Below are 27,693 nucleotides of genomic sequence, written 5' to 3' on the forward strand. Positions count from 1 at the left end.
GTCAGGAGACAGTGGTCACGGGGAGGGTGTGCATTCTGGAAAGGGTGTGGCTGAGCGGAAGCCCAGCTCCCCATATTGGTTCAGTAAGCATTTACTTTGCACCGTCTATGCATAACATTGCACTTGGCCCCGGGAGCAGCCTCGAGTGGGAGAGAACGTGATCACTAAAGGCCAGCCTAGAGTGACAACTGAGCAAGATGGCATGGGGAGTGCAAAGGAGAGAAGCTTCCACAGATGTGGGGACTGCAGACAGAAATCCCTCTTTAAAAAGCATCCCTAATAGCTTTCTTCTTTTTCTTTTTAAAAAGCATTTATTTACTTATTTTGAGAGATAGAGACAGAGAGTCCATGCGTGCACGTGAGCGGGCAGGGGCAGAGAGAGAATCCCAAGTGGGCTCTGCACTGACAGCACAGAACCCAACGTGGGGCTCGACCTCAGAACTGTGAGATCATGACCTGAGCTGAAAGCAAGGGTCAGATGCTTAATTGACTGAGCCACCCAGGCACCTTGAGTTTTTTCTGATTATAAGAGTAATACATTTCCTGTGGCAAACTTAAAAACATAGAAATATATTAAAAATTAAAATAGAAAATTAAAAAACATTTCAACTTTTTAAATAAAAAATTAAATACTTTTTTTATTACTTTTCTTTTTAATTAAATATGCTTTTCTCTCAGATTCTAGAGGAAACCACTGCTACTAGTCTTGCTTTTTCCTCTGATCTTTTCCCTACATTCATTTGTCCATCTTCTGTCATTCTCTCTTTTCTCTTTCTCTTTCTATCTCTCCTTCCATCCCTCTCTCTGTATACCTGTCGTCTTCCTATCTTTTGATCTGGACACATCATTTTCTAAACAGATTTAGGGTCATGCTGCATATAGAGTTTTCCATTTCCCCTGATTCTGTTGAGATTATATTGTGCGCATTTTCCATATCATTAAATATTTCCCATAGAAACGAGGAGGAAGAAGGTTTCCAGCAAGGCAAGGAGAGAGAGAGAGCAGCGTGAATAAATGCAGGAGGGAGGGAAACCATTTGGTGTGTTGGAGGAAGCACAAACCATTCACCATGCAGGCTGCAGGGGTGGGAAGGGGCCCGAGGCTGTTATAAAATGCTGGGCTCTCAGAGCCCACGTTCTGATATTGAGATAGATCCAGCCGGCACGAGGCATGTACGATGAGGAGGTGAGGGGAACAGTTGTTACTGTTGCCACTTGAGGACAACCAAGGGTGGGATCAATGATAGAACTAGTCATGATCACTACTGTTAACTTACCTCCACAGAAGTGCGGCAAGCTGGACCCCACCCATGCCAGTGCCACCTTACTCTTTCAGAAAGACCCTCCAGCCAACGTCCAGCTCTTCCAAGTGAGTATACCTGATGTATGGCTGATATCACAGGCCCTTGCAGGGCACATCAGATGATGCTGACCTTTGGTGAATGACTGACTTGAGTCGTATGTAGGTGCTTAAAGCTCCTACTGCTTTGCATAAATATCCGGTGAAGAAAATGGGAATCGTATTAATGTCAATGAAGCTCTTTTCCTCCTTCCGTACCTAAATTTTGTCTCTCTTGAGATTACTCTCATCTTCACCTGCTCCTTAAAGAATAAAAAAAAAACCTGTTGTCCCGATTTTGTCTTTTCTGGTGCCTCTGTGGGGCTGATGTGCAAAGCCAGGAGTTCTCCTGGTCATAACAACAAAACAACAACTTTCTGTCAATGGCAAGTTTTTGAGAAGCACTAGGTAAAGGGTCAACTTTCTCTGTAGACACTTTGGGTTTTGTGGGCCCTATAGTTTCAGTTGATGCTCCTCAACTTTGTCATTATAGCATAAAAGCAACCAGAGGTAATACGTAAATGAATGTGTGTGGTATGTACCAATAAAACTTTATTTATAGAAGCAGGCAGTGGGCCAGATTTGGCCCACAGGCCACAATTTGTGGAACCATGCAGTAGAGGCTAGTGGTCCAGAGTGTGAACTCTGGGCTCCACTGCCAGGACTTGAATTCAAACTCTGCCAGTTTGTAATTGTGTAACCTTCGACAAGTCACTTCCTCTCTGTGGCTTTTGGGCAAGTTAATTATGCCCACCTGCAAGTGTCCCCATGATGGCACCTGTTTCCTAGGATGGTTCTGAGGATTAAATGTGTTAGTAAAAGTAAATAGCTTAGATTAGCTCCTGGGATATATTAAATACTCAGTGACATGTTAGCCATTATTATTATGTCTTTGAAAAACCACATACAACAGAATTTTGTTACAAATCCATTTTGGAACACTTTGGCAAGTACAGAAAGATATAAAGAAGAAACGAAAATGACCCAAGATCCCACCTCCAAGAGAAAATCATGATATTTTTGTTGACTTCTTTCCTTTTTTTCCTTTGCATATATGGACATTGACATGCTATGTTTATAACATACATATTTTTCCTACAGAATTCAAATCATCATACGCACACACAATGGTTTCTGTCCTGTGTTTACATGTAATGTGAACATTCTTGCCTTCTAATTTAAAGTCTTCAAAAGTATGTCTTAATAGTTGCATACTGTTTGATTGGATGCACGTAGCACCAGCTTTTTACTCCACCCCCCACGAGTGCACATTGAGGTTCTTCTTTAGTTATTTATTTTTCCCCCCGTATGGGGACACTGTGACCACCTCTGCTCTGCCGGTCTGTTCCTTTGCCCTGTGTCCCTCCTGCCTCCTCCGTCTTCACTCAGGTTTGCTTTGGCCTGAAGCTCCCTGCAGTTTCCCCAGGCCTGTAGGGAAACAGTGTCTTATGCAGCTCAGCTTGACTGATGACCATGTTGTTCCAGGAGGTGCCCAAGGGTCAGTGCGAGGAGGACATGGTGGGTCGGCCCCTGCCCCACCTGGCCGCGGCCATGCAAGCGTCTGGGGAGGCCGTGTACTGTGACGACATCCCTCGCTACGAGAATGAGCTGTCCCTCCGGTTGGTCACCAGCACCCGGGCCCACGCCAAGATCAAGTGAGTGGAGTAAATATCCTGAGGGAGGAGGGTGCTGGGAAGCTCCTCCAGGGCCTTCCAGTCTAGAGAGGGACTGGGAACTCACCTGAAAACCAGCCTGGAGAGGAGCGGGAGAGGTTAGGGACTCAGTGGTGCCTGGCAGGGTGAGGGGATGCTGTTGGAGGCATAGGCAGGGGCCAGAACAGGAGAGCCTCGGAATGCTGAACCGGGACATTGCACTTGAGCCAAAAAGCAGTGAGGAGCTTTTAACAGGAGCAGGTCAGCTCTGCACTTTGATATTGGGCTAAACTTCAATGCAGTATTTCAGGAGAACTTGAGTCAGCACTAAGGGGAAGAGCGTGGCGTTAGAGTCAGACCGACCCGAGATCGAGTCTCTGTTCCAGTGTTTACCAGCTGTGACCTTGGCCTGGGATGCCTAAGCTCACAGTTTCTCTATTCATAGCCGGGTGTTTTCATGATGATCAGTGACAGAGTCTGCAAGGACCTAGCAGAGAAGAGCCACCTGTGCCCGTCTGTTGAATTTGGAGAGCCCAAATGACAAGCATCGCCACTTCTATAATAATAGTAATACCCAACACTCATGTGGCACTTAATATTTGCTGTGGCCTTTAAAGCATTTTCCATACATTGGCAGCTTTACTCCTCACAACAACCCTACAGGCAGGTCCTGTTATGATCCCCATGTTCCAGATGAGGAAGCTGAGGCACAAGGGCGGTAAGTTACGTGCCCGAGGTCACAGAGTTGGTAAGCAGCCAAGTGGGAGTTTGAAGCCAGGCAGCATTAGCAGCCGAGCTGTGCTGCCTCTTGATGTTCAGGCCAGAGACTGCATTGATCTCCTGGTGGGCATCAGACACATATCCTGTTGAACAGAGCAGCTAGGAGAAACCCTCCCTTGGGCGCTGCCACTGCTGGGATTAGGGATCCCGTCTCCCCATCATTGGTTTTTCCCTCTGCCGCTCCTAGCTGCCTGGAGACAGGCTGCAGGAATGGTAACCTGGACACCGAGAAAACTTAACAGGTAAGTAAAGTCTTCCAGCTCTCTGAAAAAACTGTTTCAGACGATGTGGTTGCCATCTCTAGGGTAAATTCATTTGCTTTATCCTTGTCTTGAGCCCACACTGACCACACTGGCCACGATCCACATTGTCTCCGTTCTTTGCTCCATCTGAGCGATGTGTGAATGGATGGAGGAGGGTGGGGGGCTCTGTAGTAACGGCAGTGACCTGGACTTTCCCGGCTGCGTGCACTTGGAAAGAAGCGAGGACCTGGCTTTGGCTCTTCATAACCTAACCTCAGTCCTAATCCCACCTACGTTGCTCTCTGCTGGGTGACTTTGGAAAAGCTGCTCAATTTCCCTGAGCTTGAGTTGCCCCAAAAGTAGAAGGAGGATAATGATGATGACGTTCTGGGCTCTGGTGAGGTTTGCCTGTTGGAAGTTGCTCGGCCCTTCAGAGTGGTTTCCATACCTTTCTGTGAGGTGCCTCTGCTCTATCTCCCCTTGGGGGCCCGGGCCATAGTGAGCAGAACATAGTAGAGACTGTTATTAGTGAAACAGTCTCCAGGTGTTCTCCCTCTCGGGCCTGATGATGGCCGGGCTGCCCTGCTCTTCTGGGATAGCTTCATGAAGGTGGGGAGACAAATTTGACTGTGTGACGATGTTCAGGGACATTTGATCAGTGGTGCAGCAAGGGCCCAAAAGTGCTGATTCTGTGTGGGTATTAGCTGTGATGTGGGTATGAGCTGGAGCTCTCAAGAGTAAATGCTACTCACTGTGATGTGGTTCCGTAGTAGAAGGTCCATGGGGGTGGGCCTGTCCTGTTCATTTTTTGTTCTCCACAGCACTCAGCATGGTGGCCTTCACAGGGTACGTATTTCATGAGCATTTGCAGAATAGGATAGGGTAGGATAGCCTATGGAATGTAGGCTAGGATAGAATATAGAATCTGGAAAAGATAGCATAGACTAGTGGATGGAGAAGGAAGGAATTTGAGTGGAGGAAAAATCAACATGAGGACAGTGGTATCCAGTTGGTGGTGGGTCTTCTGCTTCAGTTTCCCACCTGGGCCCCTCACTGTGCTCATTCTTGCAGGTCCATAGATACTTCAGAAGCTCAGAAGGTGCCAGGGTTTGTCTGCTTTATCTCTGCTGATGATGTTCCCGGGAGTAATATAACTGGAATTGGTAATGATGAAATGGTGTTTGCAAAGGATAAGGTATGTGTTGGATTTTGTTTTTAGATATGAAATTAGTGGAATGGGCACTTGAGATTTAGTTTGCGCTCATTCCTCCAAATCCTTAATCTGACAAAGATTACACATTGGTACATACTGTGGCCTTCATTGCAGGGCGATCAGTACAGGGATGGAATCGGTCTGGTGGCACTTTTAACTTTCACTTATGTTTACTTGTTTATTTCATTGTTGGTGGCTAGTTGCACATGTTAGGATGACTCCAGGCCAAACTGGTATTAAAACAAGACTGGTGATTATTTTTTAAACTGCCAGTTAGGTTTCAGGGGATAAATAGCTCCTTTGTGAAAAGAAAATAAAAATATGGTAAACAAACTACCAGAATAAAAATCACAATACTGTCACTATGTGTATTGAAAATTCACTTATACGAAAATTCATCTATTGCTGTCAAGCATATATGGAGTTTTGACACACACACACGCACATAGACACGTTTTGAAACTTTCAGGGTGGAAGTCACTTGACAATTTTAATACAGTTCAAATGCAAATTGGAGATGAGTTGGCGTTGCCTAAGGGCATATTCACTTTATTATTAATGTACAAGAGAAAGAGAGAATAAAAAACTACAACTATGAGACACAAGGACTCCATTTAACAAGAGAACAAATTGCTTTTGTAAATTTCGAGAATCTCTAAGACTACTGCTAACATGACGGTTAGTGAGAATTAGCTGGGATAAACCACCACAGCCCAATCAATTAAGTTAACAACTCAACTGGGTCCTCAAGAGACAACTATCAGAGACAGTATGGCTTTCTACTGTCAGAAACTCATATTGCAAAGTGATGAGTTGGACAATTTTTTTTTGGTTCATGTTTGGGGATTTTTGGAAGAAAAATGCCTCTGAAGGAATGGAATCATTAAGTGGTGAGAAAATGACAATCATTGTTCTGAAAATCTAACAAAAACTGGTTTATTTATCAAGTCTGAGAACCAGAATTTGGGAACTACTGCTTCTGGGCATTTGGATGAAGTGTAAGACATGATTGCTGCCTTTGAGAAACTTTTGGTGTAAATCTGGAAACAGAAATTCAAAGGGAGAGGGGTGCTAGAAAGAAAATGGAACTGGAAGCCAGGGCCTGAGATTTAGTCATGGTCTATTAATGAGCCAAGGCAAGACCATGATCTTGCCTTCTGGGTCTGCATCACTGCTTTAACAGTTTGGCTCGGTTCCCAGGTGACTTGCATTGGGCACATCATTGGTGCTGTGGTCACCGACACCCGAGAACATGCCCAGAGAGCTGCTCAAGCGGTGAGAATCACCTATGAAGATCTTCCAGCCATTATCACAATAGAGGTAACTGAGAAAGGACTGCATGGGGAGGGGTGAGCCCCCTGTCCCTGGAGGTGCCTTTACTGGGATACTTTAGAGGGGGTTCCAGCAGCAGGTGGGATTCGATTAGACAGGAAGAGGTAAACCCTTCAGCCCCAGGATTGTGTGTTCTTTGGAAAACTTCCCCATCATGATCCCAGACTCAGTCTGCCAGAGGCCAGACTAGGTCCCTCCTTCCAATGCCAGCTCCCATTGGTTCCTTGAGGGACTCTACTTTTCCTCAAGATCCAAGCGTGTCCAACTATCTCTGAGGAAATGGAGGCACATGGCCCCAGGCTACATGCAAGCTTACTTGAAGTCTGTGTAGGACCCTTGTACAGATGCCTGTGTGAGAAGAGGGAGGGTGGTTGCAACAACCTCTCTTCCCTCTGGTGGGAATGACCTTCCTTCTCCTGAAAGTCTGGTCACTGAATCGTCTTTGTGGTCCTCAGGATGCTATAGCAAAAGACTCCTTTTATGAGCCTGAGCTGAAGATAGAGAAAGGAAACCTCACGAAGGGGTTTTCGGAAGCAGACAACATTGTTTCAGGTACGGCCGTGCCATATAGTCCTGGGGTATGGGCTGGCCCTGGTTTATGAATTAAATTCAAGAGCTGGACCTTGAGTCCTGGAGCAGGGGAGTGAATTTTTAACAGAAGAGTCCTCCTGATGTTTGTAGCAAAATAGTGGACAATTGGCAGGGAAAGACCCTCTCTCATTTTTTTAAAATTTAAATGTTTATTTATTTTTGAGAGAGAGAGAGAGAGAGAGAGCATAGGCTGGGGAGGGGTAGAGAGAGAGGGAGACACAGATTCGAAAGCGGCCTTCAGGCTCTGAGCTGTCTGCACAGAGCCCTACGAGGGGCTCAAACTCACCAACCAGGATATCGTGACTTGAGCTGAAGTAACGCTTCATTGACTGAGCCACCCAGGTGCCCCTAGACCCTCTGCCATCTTAATGTCCACCTCCTGTCTCCAGGTTACATATCTGTATGTGGTTCTGGGTAGCTGGGAGTGTGTGAAATTTAGAAGGCTGTCTGGGGAATTAGTGGCTACAGGTCCTGGCCCTCCCTGTGGGCAGCAGGGCACCCGTCTGCTGGTGACATCCCTTTGGGTATTGTTTCCTACATTGTCCATAGTGTATTCCTAAGCCACTGGTGAGTCATCTCTCCAACTGGCCCGATACCTTCTGTTCCAGAAGATGCTCTCATTTTTAGCTTTTCAGTCACATCTGTTAATCTGTTAATTCCTTCCTTACCATTCCCTAAATTTTACAAAATAATTTGAAAATCTGCAGTGAAAGATAGCTTCATGCCTGATGCATTTTGGTATCATTCTGGTTTCTTTGTTGGGGTGGGGGATTTGGCTCCCCCAGGTGGCTAAGGCTTTGAGACCCTTTTCACCCCTGCTGGGAACCTAGAGGGTACCTGTGTGTGAGCAGCTGGTTCCTGCCCAGGGCCCTAGGGGAGTGCACTCTCCTTCAGGAAATTCCGGATCACCATGAGGGTCACATTGCCTCCCCAGGCGAGTTGTACATTGGTGGCCAAGAGCACTTCTACCTGGAGACTCACTGCACCATCGCTGTCCCCAAAGGCGAGGCAGGGGAGATGGAGCTCTTTGTGTCTACACAGAACACCACGAAGACCCAGGTACCGTCCTGTGGGTCAGCTCCAGGGCCTGGGCACGGCACTGGGGAGCTTCTGGCTGACTAGGAGTTGGCGATGTAGGACATGGGAAAAGGGAGATCTTGACTGGTCCAGAAGGGTATCTGAGGGTAGTGGTCCTGGAGCCAGACCCTATCAACCAACAAGCTTGTGTCACTGAGTTGTGACATAACCTTTCTTGGTTTCCTCTTCCATAAAATGGGCCTGGTAGGGTGTTGTAATGACTAGTTGTTTACTACTTGGATAGCACCTAATAAGAGTTGGCTTTCATTTTTCCAGTGAGATATGGCCTTGGTCAAATCACATCCGATCTCAGTCTCCTCATCTGTAAAACGTGGGTGATGGGTTTAGTGATAGCCACAGAGACCACTAAATTATCTGTGGCAGCTCAAATATGGCGGCTCCCCATTTCTCTATTGCTGGTAAGGCGACAGTACTGGCCAGCATTGTGGGCAGCTGGTCCTACCCCCGCAACTCACCAGTTCTTGGCTGGATGAAATGAACTTTGGCTCTGAAAGTCTGCTGTGGCCAGCCGCTGACCCCCCTTGCTAGAAACAAGTGTCTGAATTCAGTCTGCACTGACTAATGAGTGTTAGACTTCAGCACCTCGAGATCAAGGGCTGCCTGGGGAGGTGAGGGGGATTCCGGAATCAAGGAATTTCAGAATTGACGGCACTAAGTAGGCTTGTGGAGGGCGGGCGGCTCTAGGTCAGGGTGAGGTAAGTCCAGATGATGTGTTCAGTGCAAGTAATTTTTCTTTTGTCCACAGAGCTTTGTTGCAAACATGTTGGGGGTTCCGGCAAACCGGATTTTGGTCCGGGTGAAGAGAATGGGAGGAGGCTTTGGAGGGAAAGAGACCCGGAGCACTGTGGTATCCACGGCAGTGGCTCTGGCTGCATACAAGTGAGTCCCCCTAGCCAGCTCAGAGAAGGAGAATAAGGCTGCCTCTGCCAAGAAGGCTTTCTGGATTTCTCCCTTTTAGAAGTAGATTTCTCTTGCTTTGAATTGTCACAGCCTTCTGCTTTTAGAACTCTTGGACATTGGGGTGAGGGTAACACCACGTGTTTCTTTGTGTTCGATGCATGGATCCATGTTTAGCCTCCCCTGCCTGGCTGTGAGGGCCCTCAAGGCAAGGGCACACATCATATCCTTACATTCCCTATGTGTCCAGCAGCTTTATTTCTAGGCAGTGAAGCAACCCAGCTCCAGTCCGCTTGTGCGCCAGGTGGAAAAAGAAGTCTCCCTTGCTTCCTCCCTGAGACCCAAGGACTGGGCTGTTGCAGAAGCTCCCAGGGTGCTAACCCTCTGATGCCTCCCTTAGGACGGGCTGCCCTGTGCGCTGCATGCTGGATCGTGACGAGGACATGCTGATAACTGGTGGCAGACATCCCTTCTTGGCCAGATACAAGGTTCTAGTTGTCGGGAGCTATGTCGGGGCGGAAGGGGAATGCCATCTCACTGGGAAACCTGGAGATGAAGATCCAGGGATCCTGGGATGTTCTCTTATGTTTTTCACGAATACCTGTAGAAGTTCAAAGAAGAAATAGCAATGAGAAAAATTTAAATCTGCCAACAGCAACATAGAAGGGCGATGCTGGCTGGCCACTTCCCGAGTGAGGTCGCAGCATGGTGTTTACACCTTTTGTGAATTTTCTCTCCCCCATACCTAGTCTTTCTCCTCTCAGGCTCGGAAGCATGAGTTTTCAGTAGCCCTGGGGTAAATCCCTCCTGCAGAATGACCTAATGTGTTCATAGCCAGATGCAAAGATCAGAATGACTACTTTGTAATTTACAGTGAGAAATAAAGCTTCCAGGTTGTTAGGGTGGGCACCTGCTCCACCAGACCAGGGGTGGCGGTCCCTTTGCTGAGTCTCTGTGGATGACCAGCATCCTGTCCCTCTAAACACTAGTACAACCTGACAGATCCCAGTCTGGGAGCCCTTTCTCTCCATTAGGTGGCTTTGAACATTCCCCCTGTGACCTCTTCTCGTTTTGTCTCCTGATTGAACTCCCCCGAAGGGATTATATTTCCCTTCTTCCCAAATTCTTGCAGACCTGAAGAAAGTCCCAGGTCCTTACTTATGAAACAGCCTATAAAATTTGTTCTGATGGCTACCTAAGGTCAGGGATGTGAAAGCACATTCCTGCTTGTTGTGCACATTCCTGCTTGCTGTGGCTTGCTGGCCAAAATGTGTGAGGCATATCTCCAGTATCTCTCTGTTTCTCTTCCCGGCTCTCCCTTCTCTGCCTCCTCACTCCCTCTCGTAAATTCAGAGCCAGTGTAGGTAGAAGGAAGGGGGAGCGTGGGGAGAGGGTGTGTCCAGGGTTGAGGACCCATGGAGCGTCACTGGAGAGATGTCAGGTCCTCTCTGCTTCACCTGTTAGCTCCGGTGACCTTGTTTTCATGGTATGATGTCTTGTTCTTTCTGCTTCCTCTGGGTAGCATGAGTGGGAGGGGATGACTCAGGTTAGGCAGAGGAAAGGGACTATCAAGAACTCTCTCCTTTTCATCAGGTTGGCTTCATGAAGACTGGGAGGGTTGTGGCTCTGAAGGTGGAGCATTACAGCAATGCAGGGAACACCCTGGATCTCTCCCAGAGTGTAAGTAGGGTGCGCCCATGCCTCTGGGTGGGGGGTGACTGGGAGGTCACGGGCAGGCCCCACAGCCCCACAGGCATAGGCCTCCTCACTTCCTACCTGGGATTATTGCAGTAACCTCCCTGTTGGTCCCCACCTTGAGGCTCTCCACCCCTGGTTAAGGTCTAAAGCACAGAGATAATCCTATTACTTTTCAGATTGGAAATTCTTCCTTTGGGGTGCCGGGGTAGCTCAGTCAGTTAAGCATCATCGGATTTCAGCTCAGGTCATGATCTCACGGTCTGAGATCGAGTTCTGCATCAAAAAAAAAAAAAAAAAAAAAAAAAAAAAAAAAAAATCCTAGTAATAATAAAAAGAAAAGGAAATCCTTCCTTATTTTTCAGATATTTTGCCAAGCCAGCCAAGTCAGTTACAAAACTTTATGCAGAGTATGGTGACATTGTATGTATGTGTCTGTAAGATGAATATACCTCTATTATAGATATAATCATGTGCCTGGAAAATTCCAAAAGAACATATACTAAACAGTGATTGGATGGGATGAAGGGAGGGGCACCCACTGTCATTTTCTTTGTAACATATTTTTGTGATGTTTGAATTTTAAGTAATGAATTTCTTCTTTTTTTTTGGTAACAGTTTCACTGAAATATACAATTTAAGGGTTTTTAGTAAATTTTAAGAATTATGTAACCATTATCATACTGTAGTTTTTGAACACTTCCATCACCTGAATGTGATCTCTTTCCATCACTCCTGTTCTCACCCCCTACCCAGCCCAGACATCCACCAATCTACTTTCTGTCTTTATAGATTCTCCTCTTGTAGTCTATTCATATAAATAGACTCTACACTGTGTAATCTTTTGTGTTCGGCTTTTTTTCTCAGGATTGATTATTTATTTATAGTTTTATTTATTTAAGTGATCTCTGCACCCAACATGGGGCTCAAACTCACAAGCCCGGCATCAAGAGTTGCACGCTCCTCTGACTGAGCCAGCCAGGTGCCCCTCAGGATAATGTTTTAAGATTCCTTAGTCCTTCATTCTTTTCTCTTGATAATATTTCATTATATGGATAGGCCATTTTTTGTTTTCTACTCACCACTGAAGAGACTTTTGAGTTGTTCCCTGTTTTCAGCTTTTATGGGTAAGGCTACTTTGAACATTCTCATACCAGTCTTGTGTAGACATGAAATTTTGTTAATTTGTGTTAACTTTGTGTTAATTTTGTTCATTTTGAAATTAGCAGTTACCTTTGTGGTATTACTTTTTATAATTTTTTTAAATCCAAAAATTATAACCATACTAGGTACAAACGTGTAGACTTTTCTTATAAAAGTCAGTCAGACATTTCAGGGCAAACAGAAGTTCCTGTTAGCCCCATTCCCCATGCCACTCCTCCTTGCTAGGGGCTAACTGGTTCCACTATAAAACTTCACACTTCAGATGCAGTGTAAAAACTGCTCAAAATAAGCAACACATTTAGTCTTCTCACCATTTGCAACCTGGGCCTCTAGGTGTTTTGGAAAAATCAGGTTGAAAAAGATACAGTGCTTGTCCCCAAAGATCTTAGAAGCTTTTAAATCCAATCCAGCGAACATTTATTGAGCGCCTAGGGTGGCAACATAAAGAAGAATAGATGGCATTGTTTCTGCCCCGGGAGGTTCATGGTACGGTGGGGGAGACAGATAATAAAAGACAAAATGAAATAGAAGTACGAGTTAGAGTGCTAAGGGAAAGCAAAAACGGAATTAATTGAGACATACTCAAAACATTTAGGATGACTAAGACTAAAATAATCAAGGGCACGAAAAGCAGCCTGTCTGAGAGAGAGAATATAAATGGGAAGTAAACCAAACCCAAAATGAAACGAACAAATAAAAGCTGCCATTGATCTCATCAGGAAGATGAGTTATTACACCTTCAAGAAAGAATAGGAGGCCATAAACATGAAGCATTTGGAGAATAAAAACTAACTCTGGTGAGATAAAACTCAGAAAGCAAAAGGGTTGAAAGACACTTCAGCAAATCTCTCCAAACAGAAGAAAAAAAATACAGAAAAATTGGAAAGAAAATACAATGAAATTCGAGGACTAGTCCAGGAGACCCAAACGATAGAAGTTTCAGAGAGAAAGAATGGAAACAAGAGAGAGGAGGCAACTATCAAGAAGTAACTCAAGAAATCTCCCCAAACTATGGAACTGGAGAGTGTTATGCTAAGTGAAATGAGCCATACAGAGAAAGACAGATACCATATGGTTTCACTCTTATGTGGATCCTGAGAAACTTAACAGAAACCCATGGGGGAGTGGAAGGAAAAAAAAAAGAGGTTAGAGTGGGAGAGAGCCAAAGCATAAGAGACTCTTAAAAACTGAGAACAAACTGAGGGTTGATGGGGGGTGGGAGGGAGGGGAGGGTGGGTGATGGGTATTGAGGAGGGCACCTTTTGGGATGAGCACTGGGTGTTGTATGGAAACCAATTTGACAATAAACTTCATATATTGAAAAAAAAAAAAGAAATCTCCTCAAACTAATGGGCATACACTTTAAGGTTAAAAGAGCCGATCCAGTAACAAGCACAATGAAGGAAAATAGAACTATGCTAAGTTATATCACTGTGAACTTGGAGAAACCTGGAGATAAACATTTTACAACTTGCAGGGAGGAGAAAAACATAACTATTTCCAAGAACTGGAAAGACATCGATTGGATTTGTCAATACTGGAGAGCTCGAATGCACTACCAAAATGCCTTCAGAATGTTGAGGGAAACTGGAAAACCTAATTCCAACCAAGAATCCTATATATATCCAAATCATTAGTTAAGGGTAAGAGTAGAAGAAAGACATTTCAGACATGCAAGTTTCAAAAATGTACTTCACGAAGTATTAGACTCTTTAAACTACTTGCCATACAACTTCAACGGGAAAAGAAACTGCTTTAAAAAGAATTCAAGGGTGCCTGGGTGGCTCAGTCGGTTAAGCGTCTGACTTTGGCTCAGGACATGATCTCGTGGTCCGTGAGTTCGAGCCCTGCATCAGGCTCTGTGCTGACAGCTCTGAGCCTGGAGCCTGCTTCAGATTCTGTCTCCCTCTCTCTTCCCCTCCCCCACTTGTGCTCTGTCTCTCTATCACTCAAGAAAATAAACATTAAAAAAATTAAAAATAATTCATAAATCACTTTTTTTCTTTTCTTTTTTTCTCTTTTCTTTTCTTTTCTCTTCTTCTTTTCTATCTTCCTTTTTTTATAGAGGCAAATGACCAGTCCTAACTGGGGAGTCTGGGAAGGGCTTCCCCAGGGAGGAACTGAATGAGGATGTTAGTAGATGGGAAACGTGCAGGGGAGGGCGGGCATGTCAGGTGAGAGTAACATGTAGTCAGAAGAGAGGAAAAAAATATATTGGGGAAAAGTCATAAAGAGTCTTGTGTTCCATGCTGAAAGATGTATGAACTTTACTCTGAAGAGATTAAGTGCCATTTTTAAGCAAGAGGTTGACACAAAATGACCTTATGTTGTAGTTTGAGGCAGAGATTAGAGGAGGGAGAGACACAGAGGCCAGAAGCCCAGTAAGGAGTCTGTTGCTGTATCAGAGAAGAAATAATTTGGGCCTGAGGAGGAGCAGTGACCAGTGGGGCTGGAAAGGCAAGGATGGGTGCAGCCCTCAACATCCCTTTCTTGAGGAGCCAATGAAATCGGTGCACTGCTCTCTCCCATTTTGGTTTCCTCTGCTGCAGATAATGGAACGAGCTCTATTCCACATGGACAACTGTTATAACATCCCCAACATCCGGGGCACTGGGCGGATGTGCAAGACCAACCTGCCCTCCAACACGGCTTTCAGGGGCTTTGGGGGGCCCCAGGGAATGCTCATTGCTGAGCATTGGATGAGTGAAGTCGCAGTGACCTGTGGGCTGCCGGCAGAGGAAGTAAGCTGGGAATTTGGTGGCACAGGTTAACCTACTTTGAGGGGACAGTGGCTTTGTGTCTTGGGCATCTCCCATGGGGGCAGAGGAGAGGGGTTGGAACCTTAACTTTAGGTTGTATCCGTTCATCTCTTGCCACCAACAAGGCCTCAGTGTCTCTCTCCTTGCAAAGGTGCGAAGGAAAAACATGTATAAGGAAGGGGACCTGACCCACTTCAACCAGAAGCTTGAGGGGTTCACCTTGCCCAGGTGCTGGGAGGAATGCCTAGCAAGCTCTCAGTATCATGCCCGGAAGAGGGAGGTTGACAAGTTCAACGAGTAAGCACCGGGAGGGGAGGAGTCTGATATTCTGGCATTCTCTTGGGTTTCATATTCTACAGCACATTTGCCATACTCATAATACCAAGCTAGTAAGGTGCTTGAGGGTGCTAAGTTTGCTGACCCACTCCCAGCCATCTCTTTAAGATACTCAAATGATTTGTTCAGCCTGGGGGCAGATGGGCATATACAGCGTTCACTCACTATCATAGCCCATCGATATGGTTCACCTTTACACTCATCTGCTGTTGGGGCACACCAGCCAAGGACTAAGAACACCACAGTGATGCAGCGGCCTCTAACATGAATCTATCACTGTGACCTTACAGTCACTCCATTTTCTTAGGCCCCAGTTTCAACATCTGTAAAATGGGGGTAATTACACCGGCCCTCTTTCCTCACTAAGTTACCCAGAAAACCAAACAGAAAGCACAGAGAAGGTGTTAACCACTATCATCAGTGAGTGTCATAAGTGACTGTCTTCCCTGGTACAGTCACAGCACCCTGACTCTGTTTGAGCTCCACTCTGGGAGGAAGTTTTGATACTTTCAAGTGCAGACCCTCAGGGATGGGTCCTCCTTCAGCGCAGCTGAAGAACACAATCCCACCCCTTTTTCATTTGGTTTACCCAACTGGAGCACAACTCAGTTATGATAAGTACCATGTGGGCAGCTCCAAGGATGCCTTATTCCAACTTTACAAAGATGTTGACTGAAACTACATCTGAGCTGACACAACCATGATAGAAAATGTTCTATGAGAATCTTCCTTTTTTTCTCCAGGGAGAATTGTTGGAAGAAGAGAGGGTTGTCCATAATTCCTACCAAGTTTGGAATAAGCTTCTCTGTTCCTTTTCTGAATCAGGTAATTGCCTTGTATAATTTTGTGCCTCTCCACTGGGCTGGGGCCCCATTTCCCTCCCTGTCTGCACTATCACATGGGAAAGGCCGTTGTGGCTGGTGCCAGAGCAGAGTGGAGGGGCTCTCTGCTGTTTAAATGGACTTGAACTTGCATATCCCTATTTGTCCAGGACGTCACAGGTCAGTGAGGGCAGCACAGGACTCAGAGATCTGGGGTCAACTCTCAGGTCTCCTTCTTCCTGACTAAAGGGCTACAGACAGCTACTCTGCCTTTCTGATCCTATGGCTTCATCTAAAAATGAGCACAAAGACATTTGACCTCCTTCCCTCTGTGGAAGACACACAGAAAGAGAGAGAGTGGAAATTTTTCGGGAACTGTTGAAGGGCTACATGATTAAATCACAAGATTCACAGTGCTTTAATTTGAGTCTGAGGCTGTAATCCAAAATGCTGCTTCCAGTTTTCTTTCTCCTGGGCTCCAGAAATTTTGGCCCCAAGCATCTGGCTCAGTTAGGATTGACCCAATTTTGTGTTTGGAATCCTTCTCTTCCTGTAGGGAGGAGCCCTGGTTCACGTGTACACAGATGGCTCTGTGCTGCTGACCCATGGAGGCACTGAGATGGGCCAAGGCCTTCACACCAAGATGGTCCAGGTGAGCAGCCTGCAAAGGGTGGGGGGGGTCCTCTCCGACATCATGGCGTCCATGTGAGGGAGGATGCTATAAGCAAGTGAGCGGCGGCACACCTGAGAAGCAGAAGCCGGCCTCAGCTGTGGTCAGTCCTGGCTCTGCTGCCCATTTTCGTGTGACCTCGGGCAAGTCTTCTCCCCTCTCGGCCTCTGTATCTTCCTCTGTGCAATGCAGTTGGCCAGGTGACCACTCAGGTCACTTCCATTACCCACATTCTAGGGCCATGGGGTTGTGTTGGTTTACAAGTTGCTCGGGAGCTTCTTGGGAGTAATCTGAAACTGGCCCCTGGACTCAGAGGGCAGAGGCAGACAGAAAAAAGAGGCCCAGGTTGGCAGGTCACAGTTTTAAGATGCAAAGGGAATTTACATGAGAGGCTTGCCTTGGGTGGCAGCAAGACAAATGGATCCCTACCCCCGCCCACCAAATCTTAAACGTTTGTAGGGAGAGAGGCCTCAACTGGGTTTAGCCAAGGTACTGTGCAGGTGTTCTCAATCCCACGTCATCATCTCGAGGCTGTGTCGTAGAAGCAGCCCCTGGGAGCCAGAAAGGCAAGCAGAACCCACATTCCAAGGACAGGGGAAGTGGTGAGGAGCCTCTGATCCTTTGAGTCCAGCTCATGGGTCAACTGGTGGTCACATTTAAAAAAAAAAGGTTATTTATTTATTTTGAGAGAGATAGAGCATGAGCAGAGGAGGGACTAAGAGAGAGGGAGAGAGAGTTCTGCACTGTCAGTGTGCAGAGCCTGACTCGGGGCTTGAACTCATGAACTGTGAGATCATGACCTGTGCTGAAACCAGGAGTCAGACGCTTAACCAACTGAGCCCCGAGGAGCCCCCTGGTTGGTCACATATTTTTGGTGACCTTCCCTAACACTGTGTAAGAGGCTGTGTTATGTGTATAAAGGCTTCCCCCACACAGAGGAGCTAGGACATTGGAACTGGAGTAGAGTTGGAACACCTGCTTAGCTCATGGACTGGCCAGAGTAGATTTTTTAAAAAGCCAAGGTTAGCTTTAGAAAGGTTAGCTAGTCACCATTAGGTTTATGAATTTTTTTTTTTTTTGTAGCAAAATCACTCCATAAAGTTTTGCTTCCAATTGAGACAGATATAAGAACATCCCAGTCTCAGTGGGCTTATGGCTTATAAAATTATTATATTGCCTGTAATGGTGAACCTTAAACGGTCTTGGGGAGAAGGCAGCCAAGCCCCATGCCAAGCCCTCCCTGAGAAAGTGATGTTGTCTCTTTTCTCAGGTGGCCAGCAGAGCACTGAAAATCCCCACCTCTAAGATTTACATCAGCGAGACAAGCACGAACACCGTGCCTAACACGTCTCCCACAGCTGCCTCCGTCAGCACTGACCTCAACGGACAGGCCACCTATGTAAGGAGCCTGGGGAGCCAGCAGAGCTGAGGGCCAGTCAAGGGCTTTGGGCCCAGAGCGCTCCCTGGGGTGGAAGCTGGAATGGTCCTTATAGGTTCTTTGGCTGTGGCCATGCCTTTGGCTGTCTTATCCAAGAGAATGCTGTTCCTCCCATCACCATGTTGAAAGAGAGACCTAAAAGCCACAATCACTTCTGTCAAAGTCAAGAAGGATGAGTGTAGGATGGGGAGGAGACTTGGAGGGTCCCAGGGGGCGTTCTGCAAAGACATACTCCCCAGTGTTAGAACTGGCCACAAGACCATGGACTGAAATTGGAATTCGATTTTGCAGCTGGCCAGGTCGGACCAACTCACTTCTCTTTCCACATAGAGGCTGTAATTAACAGAGGAGTTTGATGGGAGAAGTCACTTCCTTTGGGTTCCCTCAAATATTTCATCTTCTGTAGCCTAAGAACCGGGTGTTCTCCCAGCAAGGGCCAATGCCAGTTCCTGTGGCAGGGTCCTGGGAGTGGAAGCCACACAGTCATTCCTAAGAGGGTGGCAAGACTATTTGCATGGCACCTTGGGCACAGCATTACTTGGAGGTAGCCTTGCTGAGGCCCTTGGGGTTTTGCCTGGGCCAGGAAATATGGAAGACTGATATGTCTGGTGTGTGGGCATGTGTTCTTAGGAAGCTTGTCAGACCATTCTGAAAAGGCTGGAACCCTTCAAGAAAAAGAATCCCAGTGGCTCCTGGGAAGACTGGGTAAGTCTGAGCTGATCCAACGTGCTTTTGAAGAGGAGAGAAATTAAAGGCAGGTTCTCTGTCCCTGCCACAGCAGGAATAGGTCACGATCTAGTCCCAGAGGCAGAGAAGCTGAGTGTTCCGTAGGGTTCCACAGCACAAGTAAATGCTCCACCTTGCTGGGCCCTTTTCTCTAGGGTTTTCATAGTGGAGGGAAGGCACTGGAGGAAAACTTCTGAGCCAGGATCTTGACAACCCCATGGCAACTGGGGGTTTGGCTGCCCTGAGCCTGAGAAGGTAGGGTGACCGCTGAAGGTGCCTGACTCGGGCCTGGTTCCATACCCCGCTTGTCCTGAGGCTTGAGGAGTCTGGTTTTCCTCAAACCTGCTCTCTGAGGGCTGCTTCGCAGTACTTCCCCTTCCTCAGCTCTGGAGTCTGGGTCCACTGAGGCTCCATCTGTGAAGGAGTGGGGAAAAAGACATTTCCCAAGAGTTTATATCCTTCCTGTGGTTTTTTACAAGTGGCAGGCAAGCCACTCGTCTCATCACAAGAATGAGCCCAGTTCTCTGGTTTCTGGTTTGGTGCCTGTGTGTCGGGAACCCTCAGAGGGAAGCGGTAAGGAAGTCTCTCTCTGGGGGCAGGCAGGGGGCTTCATCTCTTCCAACAAGCAGACATCTCAGTGGCAGCCCTGCTTTACCATCTCCCAGAGTAGAGTTGGGGTGGGAAAGTGAGCACAGTGGGAACATAGAAAATGAGCCCACACCTGACCCACCTCAGATTGTACTAGTCTCCCTCCATAGACTCAAAGAAAATAAGCTATTTTTCTCAGACCCACTTGCCTTATTGTGCCACACATGACCTCTACTTCCCTTCCACACTCACAGATACCGCACACATATACCCCACGAATGTAGGTTGATTTTGGTAGTTTGGATTTTAGCGAGGAGACCCGGAGAGGCAAACTTGAGCTGGTCGTTGAGAGGAGAAAAGGATCGGGACAGATACAATGCAGGAACCACACGAATGGAGGTGCAGAGGTGTGGGAACATGGAGGGACTAAAATACATGAGTTTGGCTGGCATGGCGATGACACGTGGGCAACATAAAGCCAGAGAGAGGATTGGGGTCCTTAATGTGAAGCATTTGCTCTATGGACAATGGGGAGTCAGCCAAAGTTGTCGAGTAGGGGAGTGATGTAGGCAGTATGGTATGTTAAGATGCTCACTGTGATTGGGTTGGGCTACCTGGCAGCGTGGGGAGGCTATGTGATGGGGGAGGAGGCTACTGTAGTCCCCCAGGCTTCCAATGGCGGGGACCTAGTGCAGGTGAGGGCACAGTGCAGTCACCCAGTGCAGTGAGAATGTGAGGCAGGGTGTGGAAGCGAGGACCACCGGTACAAATAGTTGGTCAGCTTCCGGAGGAGGAGGGGAAGCTCATGAAATCTTAGTGCTGGGTCAGGGATTCTGGCACCCATGCTAAGCCCTTCCTGTTGTCTCTTTCCTCTCTTCAGGTCATAGCTGCCTACCTGGATGCAGTGAGCTTGTCTGCTACCGGGTTTTATAAGTAAGGACAGTGCTGCTGTCACCCACCTCACAAACTGTGGTCATCCTAGCCTCTGAAGTCCCCTCCCACACCAAATGCTCTCAGCCTTTGGTCAGGAGAGAGCAGTCCCACCGAGACGCTTCAGTGGACTTGTGCCAATTTCAATTGAAAGAAGCTCTGGAATACCTGGCTTTGCCAACCTATGTGCCAAGGAGGCAAAAGCATGAGCTGCCATTAAGAGAAGACCTGTGTTCTAGTTCTGGTCTTAAAGTGTACCATTCCATTTGGAGAAATGAGGGATTCTCTCTGAGCCCTTTTCCTCATTTATGACGTGGTGGGACCATCCCTCCCTCGGCATTCCCCTAGACCCAGGGCTGTCTGCTGTGTGGCGTTACCCTTGTGTGTTAGTTACTCTGCTGTGTGCGTTGCCTTTCTTTACGGAGGCTTTCCTGGGACAGAAAGAGAGGAAGATTTAGAACACGTGGTCTCGTTACAAAGTGCAGAGTTCAGGGGAACTTGACGTGGGACTTGGAAAAGAGCACACGCTTTCTGCTACTTTGAACTCCAGTAGCAGTACGAAGAGCTAGAGACCCCGCCCAGCTGATGTAAAGGCTGGAAGAAGATGGGATCCAATTTGCTATCTCCCATAATGTTCTAGTTTTCTCTGGAGAATTTAATTAGGACCTTTTCTTTCACAGATCAGTGGGTTTGGAAAAATAGTTCAGTATGCATTTTAGGCAAAGTCATGTTTTGCCAGTGCTCTTTGGGTTATGTGACATTTGACCTGCACAGGCAGAGATTAGAACAGATGTTCTCGGATGTTCTCGTTCCGTTGTCAGAGTTGGTAAGACTGGGTAGGATACAGGAACACCCAGGTGAAGATGATGACCTGGTGGGTTCTCCTGGGAGAAGCCTTTTCCCTCAGCTCCGAGTTGGTTTTGTTTTCATGCAGATTCCGATCCCTTCAGCTCAGGTTATTTCTGTGTCATGCGTAGAAAAACGGAGAGGCAGAGTACTGTGAATTCCAGGTGGGAGAATATGCACGCACACACGTGTGGCTCGTGTGAACTTGGAATTGTATAAGATACTCAGGATCAAAGAAGAAAAACGTAGAAGAGAGCATCTGCTTTTATGAATAGCACTTTCCCCGAATCATTTGTTGACACCGAGAAGGGGCCAGTAGCCAAGGAGAAATGCAGGCAAGGGGTTAAAGGTACACCCAGGCTGACATGAGATGCTGACCTTAACTCTCCCCTGGAGAAAGGTGAGCAGCCCAGGAGGTGGCACAGGCAGGGGCTTTGGTTCTGAGAGCTTGAACTCTAATCCAACACTTACTTTGGGTGTGGTTTTCGTGTCGTTTGTGAGCTTACGCAAATGTGTCACCTGCTTCTACCACATAGAGGCGGGCACACGGATACTATACACTCCTGGGCTGTACAGAAGGCATCACATAAGGGCCATTGGCAGATCCTAGCAGACATGAGGCAAGAAACTCTGGAATACCTGGGTTTCATTAGCAGGTCCAAAATATTAAAAACATGTGGACTCTTTTGAAGGGCAGCTGAATGAAAAAATAAAACCTGTGGAGTCTTAGGATTTTGTGGGACAAGCTGTGTGTGTGTGTGTGTGTGTGCGTGTGTGTGTGTATAGGTGGGGGGCATGTTAATCTTAATACATATGCAGTGTTTTCTGTTTTCTCCTCCAGAACACCCAACCTTGGCTACAGCTTTGAGACGAACTCTGGGAATCCCTTCCACTACTTCAGCTATGGGGTGGCTTGCTCTGAAGTGGAAATCGACTGCTTAACAGGGGATCATAAAGTAAGGAGTTTGCAAAATCTTAGTACTAAGTTAGGGGAAAGAGAAGAGAAACAAGTGAGTTGCAAACATCAAGAACCAATAGAGACACACTTTCTGGCTGGGAGAATAATGTATGATGTCACAGCCTGGCAAACTTCCGATGAAGGACCAGAGAGTAAATATTTGAGGCTTTCTGGGCCACAAAGACTCTGCCTCAACTACTCAATTCCATAACTGTAGCACAAGAACAGCCAGAGATGTATGCAAACAAATGGGCATGGCTGTGTTCCAATACGATGTAATTTGTGCACACTGAATGTGAATTTCACATAGCTTTCACATGCCGCGACATATTCTTAATTTTGTCAGTCATCTAATACCATAAACACCACTGGGACACCTGGGTGGCTCAGTGGGTTAAGCGTCAGGCTTCAGCTGAGGTCATGATGTCATGGTTGATGGATTTGGACCCCACATTCGGCTCTGTGCTAATAGCTCAGAGCCTGGAGCCTGCTTCAGACTCTGTGTCTCTCTCTCTCTCTACCCCTGCCCTGATCGTACTCTGTCTCTCTCTCTCTCAGAAATAAATAAAACATTCCAAAATCTTAAGAAAATGTAAACACCATAATTAGCTCACAGGTCCTACAAAAACAGGGCACAGACTAGAATCAGCCCGTGGAATGTAGTTTGTTGTCCCCTTCCTTACACTATCTATCCAGACTCAGGTTCCGAGTCCCAGGAGCCTGGGAACCAGCCTTCCTGCTCATGGGTGTGTGTGCCTGTGTGTGTGTGCACAGTTCCTTCTGATCGCCCAGAGAGTGTGGCCACTCCCTTCCCCTGCCTAGTGGCCACAGACTCAAACTTCAGCATTGACCATGCCAGTGCAGACTGACAGGGATAGGAGCACCCTGCCTGAGCATGCCCAGGGCACGCTGCTTCTGAAAGTCCTATCTGGGTTGACACAATAATTTAAGGGTCACTGCGCCCCATCTATCATTCCGCACATTCCTTTCTTCTCACACTATTTGTATTTTGCCATCCACTTTAGAACCTCCGCACAGACATTGTCATGGATGTCGGCTCCAGTCTGAACCCTGCCATTGATATTGGACAGGTAAGGCACATGGGTGACCAGGGTGGTCATGGACTTGGCCAACCTTCAGTGCTAATGCCTTCGCTCTGCCTACACCACTGCCTGGCGAAGGCCCAGATAGCTGATCCCAGGCCGGGCAGGAGCCAGCTGGGCTGTCTGCAGAGGGCTGTTTTCAGCTTCTTTCCACGCCCACTCCCCGTGGGGCTTGGCGCCTATTGTGGGAAGCGGTATCTGTCCTTGGGGAGGGGTAGGCAGAGTGGCCATGGTCTCTGTCTGGCCTGCAGGTAGAAGGGGCGTTTGTCCAGGGCCTTGGCCTGTTCACCCTGGAGGAGCTGCACTACTCCCCGGAGGGGAGCCTGCACACCCGTGGCCCCAGCACCTACAAGATCCCTGCGTTTGGCAGCATCCCCAGTGAGTTCAGGGTGTCGCTGCTCCGTGACTGTCCCAACAAGAAGGCCATCTATGCGTCCAAGGTACTGTTGCCCTGGGTCTGCACTGTGGGAGGACATGGGGGTAAGACCCACCTACCCCGTGGGTCTTCAGGGGGCTTGTCTGGAAGAGGCCAGGGTGCTTGACACGAGTTTCGGCGAGGATGGTGGAGCGATGGGCAGTCCCTGCCTGGGAAAAAGAAAACTGGGATGACACCAGCTCTGTGTGGTCAAAGCCAGCTCCTTTGGGTGCACTCGGAGAGATTCCTTTAATCCAGTCCTGTAGGTCAAGTCCTGACCGACATCTATGTCTCAGGTGTGCATCTTGAGCTTGGTCCTAAAGAGGACCCCACAGGTACACACCCCTCCCTGTTATCCCTTAAAAATAGCACATTCACTGCAGATGGGGCAATACTTCTGTGCAATCCCTTGTGCCTCCTTCAGTGGCTGGCACCTGACTTGAAACTTGATCTGCACGTCTCAAGGATTAGAGTCATCCCTTATTTCCTCCCGGTCCCCAGTAATTATGAAAAATGGTTGAAAATCCCATAAGCTGATTGATACAGTCCTAATCAAAGAAGGAAAACACATAATCACTTGTAACCAATGAAACATACCCATTTGTTCCTTTCATGATTTACTTCACCGTGGTTGGGTCTGGGACACTTTTTGATCTCGCCATCGACTCTCACGCTTTAGTATGCCTTGGGATCACTGCAGGCTCATGAAAAAAATACATTTTGGTGAGACCTGTTCCTAGAAATTTGATTCAGGAGGGCTGGAGTAGGACCCTGCAACATGCATTTTTAATAAGCATCTCTAGTACTTTTGATACATGGAATTTCTGGTCAGTGCTTTGGGGGAACAAAACCAACTCTGCTAGAAAATGTTTAATTCCTATTGGTCGTGATGCCTAGATTCCAGATGACGTTGTAAGTATAATTAGGGTGCCTACAAGTATAATTAAGATGCCTGTAAATGTGGGTGTCAGAGTTGCAGGTAGAGGATTCCCCCAGCCTTATAACTGCGAGAAAGGGTCCAAATTCAGGTCACTTTGTCCATAAAATATAATTATTTAAAACAGCTTTGAATGGTACATTTTCTTTGCATGGTGTCATCAGAGAAAAGTGATACAGTAAGAGTTGAGAACGCCATGGAGGTTGAGTCATTTACCAGATTGATTGTTCTCAGCCCTGAAGAATTTTGAGCAGCCTTTGCCTTGCTGGCCGTGGCCCGCTGGGGCTGGCTGGGGTTCCTGGCATCTCCAGCCCTCCTGGCGCAGAGGCTGGGGTCCTGTTGCCTGACTCCCTGTCCTGCGCTCTGTCTGCCCAGGCTGTCGGCGAACCGCCCCTCTTCCTGGCAGCCTCCATTTTCTTCGCCATCAAGGATGCCATCCGTGCAGCTCGAGCTGGGAACCCGGATTGTAAGGCAAAGAAGCTTTTCCAGCTAAACAGCCCCGCCACCCCGGAGAAGATCCGCAACGCCTGTGTGGACCAGTTCACCAGGCTGGTATGAGGCCCCTCGAGCACCCACTCCGTTGGGGGGAGGCCGGGCAGAGGCGGCCCATGCAGAGAGGAGAGCGGGATGCCAGGCTGTCCGTCCACTGGGCAGCCTTGGGTCCTCGCTGCCTTCCTTGTGCCGTTGAGGCACCCCCTTGAACTTGCTGGAAAAGAGCAAGAAATGAAGTTTGTAGCTGGGCTTCCTTAGAGGAAAGAGGGCTCTTTGGTGCACAGCTGTCAGCCACAGATTTAATTTTTTCCCTTGAAGATGAGGGTGATGGGTAAACGTCCAGAAGAGCCTAGTCTTTAGCGTCCATCACTAGCACTTTGGGGACCCTTCTTTGCGAAAGCCACCGTGTGAGTGCTGTGGAGACAGAGACGAAAAGGGGAGTTAAGGAATTGATTAGATGCACCACGTTCGTTCTGAGATGACCACGTGCCATACCGTTGCTGGCACACATGGAGCCCACAGAGACTTTGTGGTATTTTAGGAAACCAGCTAATCGTATTATGTGGTGGCTGGTTATGACCTTAGTGTACGTAGCAGCATGTAGCAAGAATTCTGTGGTCTTTGGACCATGGGAAGTGCTTCCATGATACTTGTAGTGCACAACGCCTGGCCACAGAGGACCATGCAGGGACAGATTCTTCCCCTGTTGCCTCTGAGTTGTGCTGAAGCGGGCTCTGCCCACACAGGACCTTCCAACTGCCTTTGCAACAGCAGCCTCTGTTGAGTTAGCAGAGCCAGATTCTTCCTGATAACCCAAGTTGGATTTCCTCCTGGGTATTTGATAGAAGATTTGTTGGGCCTTTTTGGTTTAGAGGTGAAATGGGTACTCATGGACCGAAAGGGTTCCAGGGATGGGAGGTTGCGGAAGAGTCTTGAAAGCAGGCCAATCTGCCTTTTCAGGCCTCAGCACCAAGGGTGAGGGAGACCGAGGGGTCCCCAGGTAGGCCACTGTCATCTGCCAATAGCTTTAGCTATGGGGTAAGACCACCAGACCACGTGTTGAGTTTCCAGGCAGCGAGGATGCCCACAACTCTGCAGCAACCTTCCCACAGCCCAGAACCTTCTCACCATGGCCACATGCTGACAGTTTCCCAAACCCCTTCCCCGGGAGACGAGGTGCTGCCTGGCTCCCGATAAGCTTACCCAGGTGGCCAAGTTAGCTCCTTGAAAAGAATCTGATGCAGAACTCATTGATTTAATGAAGCTCTCCAGGTCCTCGGACCTAAAGCACAGATTCTGACCCAAGCCCCTTTGCTCTGTTATAACACACCAGTGAGTTAAATCCCTGCAGCAGGTTTGCATGGGTAACTGATTCTATGACCCAATCATGATTTCAGGGACTGTGTGTATCACGTGTGAAGGGATCACTTCCGTATTTGGTCATTCCTGTGGCTTCGGGGGCCTACTAGAGTGCCTCCCACATGGGAAGTGCTTGGCAAAACTAAAGGAATGACTAGGCAGTTAGGGGGCCCTGCCCTGGGGGCACTCCCAACAGCTGAGACTGCAGAGGGATGGCTGGCCTTGGAATGGTGGCCGGCAGTGGTGGGAGGTGGCATGGTCATCCGAGTGGGCAACGTGTCCTGTGCTATGGGAAGACCCCAGCGATGAGTTTTCTATCATTCCTTCCTAGTGTGTCACTGGCACTGCAGAAAGCTGTAAGCCCTGGTCTGTGAGGGTCTGACGACAAAGCCCCCAGCAGAGTCTGCTTATGCTGCGCGGGAGTTTCCATGGAGCATGAGACATGCCTGCAGAACATGATCTATACATGTCATGGGGTGACAGTGCTGTGAGTCATCAGGATGATGTCTGGAAGCACACGGAATGCATTGGAAGATTTTGTTTTGTTTTCGCTGAAGATTTTGATCAAAAATATGGTTTGCAAACATAATGATAAGCAAATTCAGAACTCTGAGGCCACGTGGCTAATATGCAATGAGAGTCTTTGTATGTCTGCTTTAATCATGTATGTCAAATAGGTGTACGTGCTCTGTCCCAGCTCACAGGCAAGGCTGTACAGCCTCAGGTGCTGACAGCGTCTGTCCTTCAAAGAAGATGTCCCCCCCAGCCTCCGGAAGCTTCCATCCTAAACCAGAAAGTCTTCCCTTCAAACCAATGAACATCACATTATAACCGCTGACCCATAGTCAACTTTGCAATGGGACAGTGGGGTGAGATTCAAATCCCTAACCACCTTTGATCATTGAAGAGAATAGACACTGAAACGAATTCAAGGTTAATCTAACCTTGTTAAGTGGCAGCAAGGAAATTATTCTATAGCATCCAAAGCCGACCAACCCATTTACTGAGCACCTACAATGTGCTAGGTTTCTTTCTCTTCCCCTTTGTACAGTAAAAGAAATCAGGTTTAAAATGTTTCACTCGAGGGGCTCCTGGGTGGCTCAGTTGGTTCAATGTCTGATTCTTGATTTCGGCTCAGGTCATGATGTCACGGTTCGTGAGATCGAGCCCTGCGCCGGGCTCTGTGCTGACAGTGCACAGAGCCTGATTGGGATCTTCTCTCTCTCTCTCTCCCTCTGTCTCTGCCTCTCCCATGTGCATGTTCTCTCTGTCTCTCGAAACCAATAAACTTTATAAAAAATTAAAAATCTTCA

The 27,693-nt window shown here is 47.6% G+C and overlaps 1 protein-coding gene across 2 annotated transcripts in view; it reads left to right on the forward strand.

The window, feature by feature from the left end:
* Positions 1-27,693, forward strand: part of LOC109261405 (xanthine dehydrogenase/oxidase) — a 57,586-nt gene extending 29,893 nt beyond the window's left edge. For both annotated transcript variants that reach the window (XM_053891029.1, XM_053891030.1), the window contains exons 16-36: positions 1,285-1,368; positions 2,824-2,993; positions 5,084-5,207; positions 6,426-6,545; positions 7,013-7,109; positions 8,083-8,207; positions 8,992-9,125; positions 9,544-9,631; positions 10,737-10,823; positions 14,552-14,743; positions 14,913-15,058; positions 15,841-15,922; positions 16,475-16,570; positions 17,859-17,987; positions 18,657-18,731; positions 20,221-20,273; positions 21,958-22,072; positions 23,100-23,165; positions 23,429-23,617; positions 24,905-25,081; positions 26,712-27,693. In XM_053891029.1, coding sequence (XP_053747004.1) covers positions 1,285-1,368; positions 2,824-2,993; positions 5,084-5,207; positions 6,426-6,545; positions 7,013-7,109; positions 8,083-8,207; positions 8,992-9,125; positions 9,544-9,631; positions 10,737-10,823; positions 14,552-14,743; positions 14,913-15,058; positions 15,841-15,922; positions 16,475-16,570; positions 17,859-17,987; positions 18,657-18,731; positions 20,221-20,273; positions 21,958-22,072; positions 23,100-23,165; positions 23,429-23,617; positions 24,905-25,081; positions 26,712-26,762 — 2,400 coding nt within the window. In that variant the 3' untranslated portion in view covers positions 26,763-27,693. The remainder of the gene's footprint in view (positions 1-1,284; positions 1,369-2,823; positions 2,994-5,083; positions 5,208-6,425; positions 6,546-7,012; positions 7,110-8,082; positions 8,208-8,991; positions 9,126-9,543; positions 9,632-10,736; positions 10,824-14,551; positions 14,744-14,912; positions 15,059-15,840; positions 15,923-16,474; positions 16,571-17,858; positions 17,988-18,656; positions 18,732-20,220; positions 20,274-21,957; positions 22,073-23,099; positions 23,166-23,428; positions 23,618-24,904; positions 25,082-26,711) is intronic.

This window comes from Panthera pardus, unplaced genomic scaffold, assembly GCF_024362965.1.
Source record: "Panthera pardus isolate Hobbes unplaced genomic scaffold, ASM2436296v1 HiC_scaffold_26, whole genome shotgun sequence".
In the NCBI taxonomy this organism is placed as follows: domain Eukaryota; kingdom Metazoa; phylum Chordata; class Mammalia; order Carnivora; family Felidae; genus Panthera; species Panthera pardus.